Genomic DNA, 8,895 nt, shown 5'->3' with positions numbered 1-8,895 from the left:
GAATGTCGTTATTGCCAGGGCTAGTATCCCACCAAAGGCCTTGTTTGCGTAATTGTCGTAACGAGACAAGGTTACAGGCAAAGCCAGGGCAGTAGGCCACATTCCGTAGCCGTAAAAAGCGTTGTTTTTGTTGTTTTGCCCAACGTTTTTGTTGTGGCCCCTGGATTTGAATATCGACGTCGCCGTACCCCTGGATTTGAACTGGTTGTTCACCGGCCTAGAGGAAGTCGCCGGCCGGCGCCTTGGTAAAGTTTTTGAATCTGCCTTTTTGATTAAAAACATGGATCGTTGTCCCAGAGTCAAGGATAGCAGAATTCTTTAGAGGGTACTCAGCTGTATGAAATGCTGCTCTTATAATAAGAAAGCTTCCAGGGCAACGGCCAACGTTACGGCCTAGTCAACTTGAGTTTGTTTTCAGCCTTTCCACTTTCTTTTGAAGATCTGGATTCAGAAGAGCTTCTTTCACCCTCATTCGAAGGTGTTCCCTTTCAACAAAGCCATCAGGGGCTTTTTCTGGGAAAGTATACCAGCATTTTTTTAGATGGTGGAACTGGCCGCAACAGGGACTAGTGCGTAGAGTTTGGAGCCGTAGGTTCATCGAGGAAAGGGGTCACCTGTCACGAATCCCTGTTCGTACTGGTTGGGAAGCAGGGCAGGGGTGGCTGGACCCGCCTCGGCTAGTCACGTTAAAGGAGGGGCTTGGACCCACAGTTGCTCTGTTCGGTGGAGAACAGAGCAGAAGGACCCGCATTTGCTCTGCACGGTGGAGTACAGAGCAACAGTTTGGTTGGCTGCTCTGTAGCTCTGTCGGAGAGCAACAGAGCAATGCTCTGTAGCTCTGTCAGAGAGCAACAGAGCAACGCTCCAATTGGCCCAGCTTAGATAGATATATACGATGACCGTGGCACCGGTCTTAGGTAGTTCTTGCTTGGTTCTTCAAGCAAGCAATACACATTCACTGCACTCATACACTTTGAGTGGCATTCCGATTTGACTGTATTACCCGTGCGATAGGAGCTTGCCCTTTGTTCTATCTTTATAATTACCAACCCCAGCATTCTGTGGAGCCCGTGCTCCCTTACAGACAGACGACCCTAACAGTCGAGTGGTTTGTAATATCACCCCCTGAATTTCATTTCAGATGCCGCCGGCTATGGCCTGGGCTTGGAACTGTAGGTTCCACAACTCCCAGTCGTCAAAGCTGGTTAGAGAGATAGCCTTGTCGTTGGTATTCATCTTGTTGGTTTTGCTGATTTGAAGGGTTTAGACTTATTGGTTGGTCTAAGATCCAGAAGTGCAAGTCGAATGTGCTTCTTGTTGTTTTTTGGTGGGGTTGGCTGACTAATCGGTGTGTCGAGCGAATGAGACTCTTGATTGTCAGAAACACTGCACACTGGATCTTGTGGAATTGATGGGGAATACAATCAAGCAATTACAACCCCATCAATTCCACAAGATCCAGTGTGCAGTGTTTCTGACAGTTGCTCATAGTTCTATATAGGAGCTGGCAGCACGCTCTCTCTGGGAGAACGGTTCTGCAGCTATCAATGCATCTGGTTAAGCATACATTGGTTGTGTGTTGAAAGCCTGTCTTTCGCAATCTGTGCACGATACTCCTTGTCTCCTGTCATCTCCTACCTGCCGCCCAGACTGTAAGGAAAGAGCACCCCAAACGCCCGGTCCGGCCCAGGCGCCACCAGCTGGCCCCAAACAGCTGGGTCGGCCCAGGCGACCAGCTGGCACCAAACACCCGGCCCAGGCACCCGCCAGATTGAGCCACCCAACTATGTATATAAATAGTGGCCCTCGCCCACCTTCCTTTGCGGGGGCCAGGTTGAAGTCTTTTACCAATGCTAGTCATTGCTCGCCCTCTTATTCCCTCCATCGTGACCACCTTGATCAGGCGTACCTGCCTTCTCTTACAAGGTCCTCATCAGCTAACTTCCTCTCTATAGCAGTTTCCGGCTTCTAGATATGGCAAGGACCCTTAAAATCGTAACAATAGGAAGCCCAGAACATAAACTCCGTAAACCCTTTCCACCTCTCACGAGTACAGCTTCGTAGATGTCGCTCTACTGAAGTCCTCCACACTCGATACCCTCCACGGCGATGGCCAACAACAACAGCTGTTTCATCAGTCCAAATCACCTTCATCTAATCCTTAAGGGTCCAATCTTCATGATCAAGACACCACTTCAATCTCGCTACCCGCATTTCGTTAGCCCAGGCTTTCGAGTAGGCTTCGTCTTCTTCATACTAGCCTTCCGCAGAATCCGCCATACCGTCATGGCGGAGACTCGCCCCTCTAGCTCAATAGCGATTTGAGCGCATGACTTCTCACGACCACAACGGTTTTGACGAACCTTAGCAAGGACCTCTTCCTGAATAGCTTCTTGCTTGCGAGGGCGACCAGACTTTGGTACGTTGGTAACGTGGGAGCTATTAATTTGCCCATAACACCGTCAGAAGTCACAGGCTCGTATCCGGCCTTGACCGCACGGTCGAGAATATTGTTCAAAGTCTGGAGGGATGCCGGTAACCTGTTGGATTTGCGCATTTGTGAAACCGACAGCTCTAAGGGTCAAAGCTTGAGCGCTAGTTCCACTATCAGTGTATTTTTCCATGGTTGAATGATAGATAAGATCGTAGTTGTAATAGATAGAGTACAAAAGATGCTTTGAAACTACTTGTGCTTACGGATCTTGATATATTTTTATCTTGGGCATGGATCTCAACGGCAGCTTCCACGGCAACCGCTTTGCCACCTGTGGCGACTGCCAACACAAGCCTGTGCGCTGGCTGTTTTTGAGCCTGGAACGTGGCTTTTTACTGCCTGGATTACTAGCTGTACGTGGCTGACATACTGCAACGTGGCTTGCATGGACCCTGTCTTGATCGGCTTGGACAGAGCCAATCGCTTATAGTGGTTAACCGCTGTGGCTTCCTGGAATGCCTACTGGAGGATTCTGCCAGCAGAAAAGAAACTAAAAGCGGTGTACAGATTCTTTTGGTAGGAGCATCCGTACAGGAGATCCACTTCTAAGCCCCACTCCGAAGCCCCACAATAAACCTTTCAACCAATCAACAAGCCAACCAATCAACAAGCTAATCAACAATAACTAACAATGGGTTCAACAACGCCCACCAAAGCCACTACTACAGAGGCTACATGGCTAATGGCGCCTAAATCTAGGCGTACTGCAAGCCCACACACAATCAAGGAACTACAGGCTACAAACACAACCGTAGCAGTTGCTATAGTTGCAGCAAGCCGAACACTGGTACAGCCCAAAGCTAGTGAACAACCTACAATACACAGGACCTCAGAAGACGGGCGGCTTAGCCAGATCAGTCCCGGGGGCACTATAGAAGGGAGTGCTAGCCCCGGGGGTTCTGGCCTCAATGGTAATAAGGCTAGTGAGCTCAATCCGAAAGGAGGTGGCAACCGACCAAGTATTCAACATACTACATCTTCTGAAAACTATGTGATTGTAGAAGGTGGCAGTACAGGCTCTGGCCCTGAGGGGCTAACAAGCGTTGGAAACAGCCCCAGGGAGGTAACCCCTGACCACACGCCTACCCCCCCCCCTTCCCCTAGCACAATATACACAAAAACCACTACTATAACTAGTAGGGTGCCCTTAAAGCCAGAGGGCCAACCAGCTAAGTCTATTGAATCTGTACAACTAGTACAGCTAGAGACCTAGGAAGTAGTAGTAAGCCTCCTACAAGCTGCACTATTCTTGGTAAAACAGGCCAACACACTGCAGAACAGCTTTGATAGAGAAGTACAGAACCTCCAAAACGCCGTGAAGAACTATAACCAGGGCCAAGGCCAAAACCAGGGCCAGAAACTTACCAATGCACAAGCATTGGCAGCTGGCTTAAAAAACCTGGCTATACAACTACAGCCAAAGCCAAAACTACTACAAAGACAAAGACAAAGACAAAGGCAAAGGCGAAGACAAAACAGCTGGACGCTAATAAAGTAGTCTTTGAACTAGCTGATAACCACTTCAACGAAGAAAACAAACTAGTCCCAAAGACAATGAGGGACCAGTTCAGCGAGGCACTGCAATATAACGCAGTTGCCCGAGTACACCTGACAGAAAAGGGTAACGTAGTGGTAACAACCACCAAAAACAACACCCCAGAGGCCTTCTTGGATGCTGAAGACCAGTGGACTGAGGTAGTGAAACACTGGCCTATAGTAGACTAGAAAAAGCCTACTACTTAGAAGAAACTAGTAGCCCATAACGTTCTAATCTACCTACAAGACAACGAATTCAAGCAGTTTAAACACAAATGCTGGGAGTCTAACGAGATAGACATCCGGGGCCAACCAAGGTGGCTAGTCCGGCCAAAAGAAGGACAAGCTACAGGCTCTATAGTATTCGCAATAGAGAGCTCAGCAGATGAATAAGCCTGTCCCCAGGGCCTGAATATTGAAGGAACCGGCCTGAAGGTAGTAAAATACAAGACATTTAGCACTACAACGCAGTGCCGGCGATGCCAAGGATTTGGAATAACCCAGATACCTGCAAACAGCCAGTAGCCTGTAAGTGGTGCGCCAAAGGCCACTACAGTAACACACACTACTGCAAGAGTTGTGAAAAACAAGGACCATGCCAACACCTAGAAAGAAAGTGTAAAAACTGCGGTAATAGCCACGAATCTACAAGCCTGAACTGCGAGGTAGTACGAGCAATAAAAACTAAATGTATATGATAGAGCCTTCTAGTTGAAGACCAGGATTGGCTTCTTAGCTAGTCATCTAGCGAAGATTGGAAAAGTGGAAAGTAGCGAATGCCCCGGTTGTCTGGAGGACCAAACACCTACACACCTACTACTACTGTGCAAAAAATACACTATAGAGCGAAAGGCCTTGACAAAAGCCCTGAAAAACTACTCTCTCACACTCCAAATACTATTCTACACCACCGAGAGAAAAAGGCCCTAGGGGACTTCCTTAGTAGTACGAAGATTTGTACAATGAAATGGCTAGAAGAAGCCAGGAAAGATTGATCTATTTCCTTTAGAGTGCGTCTCCTCCGACTGTTAAAACGTCCCCAAATACTATAATCCACCACATATAACCCTAACCCTGGCCACATACCCAGCCCGCCAGTACATCCAACATTCTGCCGCGCAGTAATTTACCATTTTTTTTTACCACAACGCAACCGAACCTCACGTTTCCACTGCAACCGGCCTTCTATAACCACCAAAAAACATCGTCGGCACTGCATTCAATCGATGCATCGGTATGGCTTCATTTCTTCATTGGTTACTTCGTCGCGTAGTACTAACTAGCGATAGAAATGGCCGCCCTTGAAGATCTGAGCGATCTTAGCGACTTTGGCGATCTCAGCGATGCGCCCGATCCGGCGCTGCCGGTACCACCACCCCTCTCAAACCCACCTGCCGGCCATAAGCTTTTGATCACGAAATATGACAGCCTCGATGATCTTGTCGACAATTTGAACGAATGGACCGCCTCTACGAGCTTCAATACGTTCAAAATACGAGCCTCCAACTACGCCAACGACTTCGGCGCAACCAGGGTCGATTTTGGCTGTCAAGGTGGAAAAATTCAACAATCCAGGGCAACAGTGAACAAAACCACCACCGATCACAGAGGCTGCGTTTGGCAGGGCGTAGCCAAAGCCCTCGTTTCTAACGATAGAAAATGGACCTTTGAGCTTCATCCCGAGCATACAGAGCATACAAATCATCTACCGAGCGACCGGGACTTCAACCTTCTGAGGTCCAAAGTCGTTTTCGGTCTTGAGCATAAAGCAGTCATCGCCGAATACATCGACCGCCCAGCTGTCCTCAATAGGGAGGTTGCTAAAGGTACCTGCGGTACCTTGACTTTGACAGGGTTGAGCACCTTCGGGGCAGGCCTCGCAACACGACGGCGTTCGCAGCCGAGCCGAACGCTCCGCGGGTCCGGACCACTCAGCCGGGCAGGAAGTCCGGGCTTATGCCTTCCATTCGGCGGAATCCCTCACAGTGGGAGGGCGCCACCCTTGACGATGACGACGACGATGTTGACGACGACGACGTTGACGAGCTTAGCCAGCCGCCTCCCCGCCGTACCGTCAACAACCTTGACTCGGCTCGCCGTGGCACCCGGGGTTCAGGGAGCAGGGGAGGCCGGGGCAGCACAACAACATCACGAGTTTCACGTGTCCCTGCAGCCTCTGCAGTGGCTGAAGGTCGTATTGTACGGCCTACACGAAGTGGAAGGGTCCCGCAGCCGACTGCCCGGGCCTTAGAAGGCATGGATCAGTAAAGCTGTTAGTTGCATGCAGTTGTGAGTAGTGTAAGCAGGCCTGTAGTCTTTTATTGCATTTTTGGCCCTATTACGTAAGCGAATTCAACGAAGTCAGCTTTGCATTTTACTGGAGATTTGAACGATTTGAGCGAATCTACGGTCCTGAGCTTCACTTACCGCATTTGGAAGTGTGTTGACGTTGGCGACGGTGGCGAGGTGCAATTGCGGTACAATTGCGTTGCCAGCGCTTGGAGCCGGGAAGCCAGCGAATGTGGTAATTTTGACTGTAAAATGTGGTATTTTCATGGGCGGTGAGCTGTAACGCTTGGGCGCCTATGTACCTACAGTATATGGAGACGTTTTAACAGTCGGAGGAGACGCACTCTATAGCAACCTCAGTTATTGACCTAGCTTTCACTACACCCTTCAAATCGATTACCTGAAATAACTGGGACTATACCGAATCCACAGGATCTGACCACGAAGCTATAACCTTCCAAGGCTGGCCAAAGTCAACGAAAACCACTAGCAAGCACACTAGTACAGGCAATCTCTTACCCTCTTACAACTACAAAAGACTAATTGGGATATATTTACTACAAAGTTGAACACAAATGAAAAAGAAGCCGCAAAAGCAGTCCAGACTGCTATACAACAAAGGGATTGGAACAGTACAGCTGATATACTTAGTACAGTAATCACAGAAGCTGCAGATCAGGTGTGGCGAACCTGGTTCGTACTGGACCAGCTGCAGGAGGCGGGCGCCTCAGGCATGACTGGGGACCCCGCTCGTCGATGAGCCAATCAGACGGTGCCCGGTGCCAAGAGGGCTCTTGGCACCAGGCAAACGGAAGGACGGCCAATCAGAGGTGGCCCGGTACCAAGAGGGGTCTTGGCACCAGGCAAATGGCCCGGCACGCTAGCAGTGCCCGGTGCCAGGCAGCTCCTTCCTGCCGGGCAAGTAAGAGCTGTGCTCTTACTGGCCCGCCATAATTAGATAAATACGATGACCGTGCCCACGGTCTTAGATAGTTCTTGCTTGGTTCTTCAAGCAAGCAATACACATTCACTGCACTCATACACTTTGAGTGGCATTCCGATTTGACTGTATTACCCGTGCGATAGGAGCTTGCCCTTTGTTCTATCTTCATAATTACCAACCCAGCATTCTGTGGAGCCCGTGCTCCCTTACAGACAGACGACCCTGACAGTCGAGTGGTTTGTAATATCAGGCAATCCCTAGGCTTAAGATTACTGAAAGATCAAAACCTTGGTGGTCTAACGAACTTACATCTCTACGAAAGAGCTTACATCATGCCCAAAGAAACTATAAAAGACCCTAACCAGGAACGAACCTATAAGACGGCCCGAAATACGTACTTCCATGCTATAAGGGCTGCAAAAGCAACACACTGGCAAGAGTTCCTAACTAGGGCAGAGGCGAAAGAAGCGTTCAAGGCCCTAAGGTATACGAAAGTAACGAATAATACCGAAATACCCAGTATCAACTACGTAGAAAGGGCGTGAAGAAACAAGCCAACACCTTTGAAGAAAAATGCAAGGCCTTTACAACTACTTTATTCCCAGAGCCCGTCACCCAGCCTATCACCCAGCCTGTCTCCCAGCCTATTACCCGGCCTAGGCAAAACCCAAAACGGGAATGGCCAGAACTAGAGGCTATAGAGGTGGAAAGAGCAATATTTAGCTCAAACCCTACTAAAGCACCGGGCCCAGATAGGTTGAACTTCGAGCTATTACAACAGGCCTACAAAGCTATACCGACGTTATTCAACCAAATCTACAAAGCTCTCTTCAACTATGGAACCCATCCAGACTCCTGGAAACAAGGCGTTGGAATTATACTACCTAAATCTAAAAAGGGAGACTATACCATACCAAAGGCCTATAGGGTAATAACTTTACTCAACTGTTTGAGTAAAATGTCACGAATCCCCGCGGATTCCCTGTGGTTATGCACAAAGGTGGGGCATGCACTTTTGGCGCGAGCCAATCAGGAGCGTTCCAGGATTCCGAGCTCTGGAGCTCGGGGGCGCGGGACAGGTCCGGCCGGGCGGTGACCCGGACGAGGGACCACGGGACAACGGAACCACTGTTATTGGTTACGTAAATAGATATATACGACGATCGTGTCCACGGTCTTAGATAGTTCTTGCTTGGTTCTTCAAGCAAGCAATACACATTCGCTGCACTCATACACTTTAAGTGGCATTCCGATTTGACTGTATTACCCGTGCGATAGGAGCTTGCCCTTTGTTCTATCTTCATAATTACCAACCCCAGCATTCTGTGGAGCCCGTGCTCCCTTACAGACAGACGACCCTAACAGTTGAGTGGTTTGTAATATAAAACCCTAGAAAAGATCTACGCAACAAGACTGAGCTACCTAGCCAACAATGGCTCTAACCTGCTGAACCCCACACAGTTAGGTGGCCGGAAACAAAGGTCTGCAATAGACACGGTCTTACTACTACTACATCACATACAACAACAGAAAGAAAGGAAAAAGTCAACTATAACCACCACGATTTTCCTAGATGTGAAGGGAGCGTTTGACCACATATCCAAACCACAGCTGATAACTGTACTCAAGAACC

At 49.0% G+C, this 8,895-nt stretch overlaps 1 protein-coding gene across 1 annotated transcript; it reads right to left on the bottom strand.

The window, feature by feature from the left end:
- Positions 1-2,162: 2,162 nt before the first annotated feature.
- On the bottom strand, positions 2,163-2,712 carry B0T26DRAFT_706048 (uncharacterized protein). The gene is made up of 2 exons (XM_060441789.1): positions 2,364-2,712; positions 2,163-2,305 (listed from the first exon to the last, which is right to left on the bottom strand). The coding sequence occupies exons 1-2, from the start codon at positions 2,555-2,557 to the stop codon at positions 2,257-2,259; spliced, it is 243 nt and encodes an 80-aa protein (XP_060299226.1). The 5' UTR covers positions 2,558-2,712; the 3' UTR covers positions 2,163-2,256.
- Between the last annotated feature and the right edge of the window lie 6,183 nt (positions 2,713-8,895).

The sequence above is a fragment of the Lasiosphaeria miniovina genome (genome assembly GCF_030549165.1).
Source record: "Lasiosphaeria miniovina strain SMH2392-1A chromosome Unknown B0T26scaffold_3, whole genome shotgun sequence".
In the NCBI taxonomy this organism is placed as follows: domain Eukaryota; kingdom Fungi; phylum Ascomycota; class Sordariomycetes; order Sordariales; family Lasiosphaeriaceae; genus Lasiosphaeria; species Lasiosphaeria miniovina.
The sequence above is the reverse complement of the archived record's forward strand: the minus strand, read 5'-3'. Positions and strand labels throughout refer to the sequence as shown.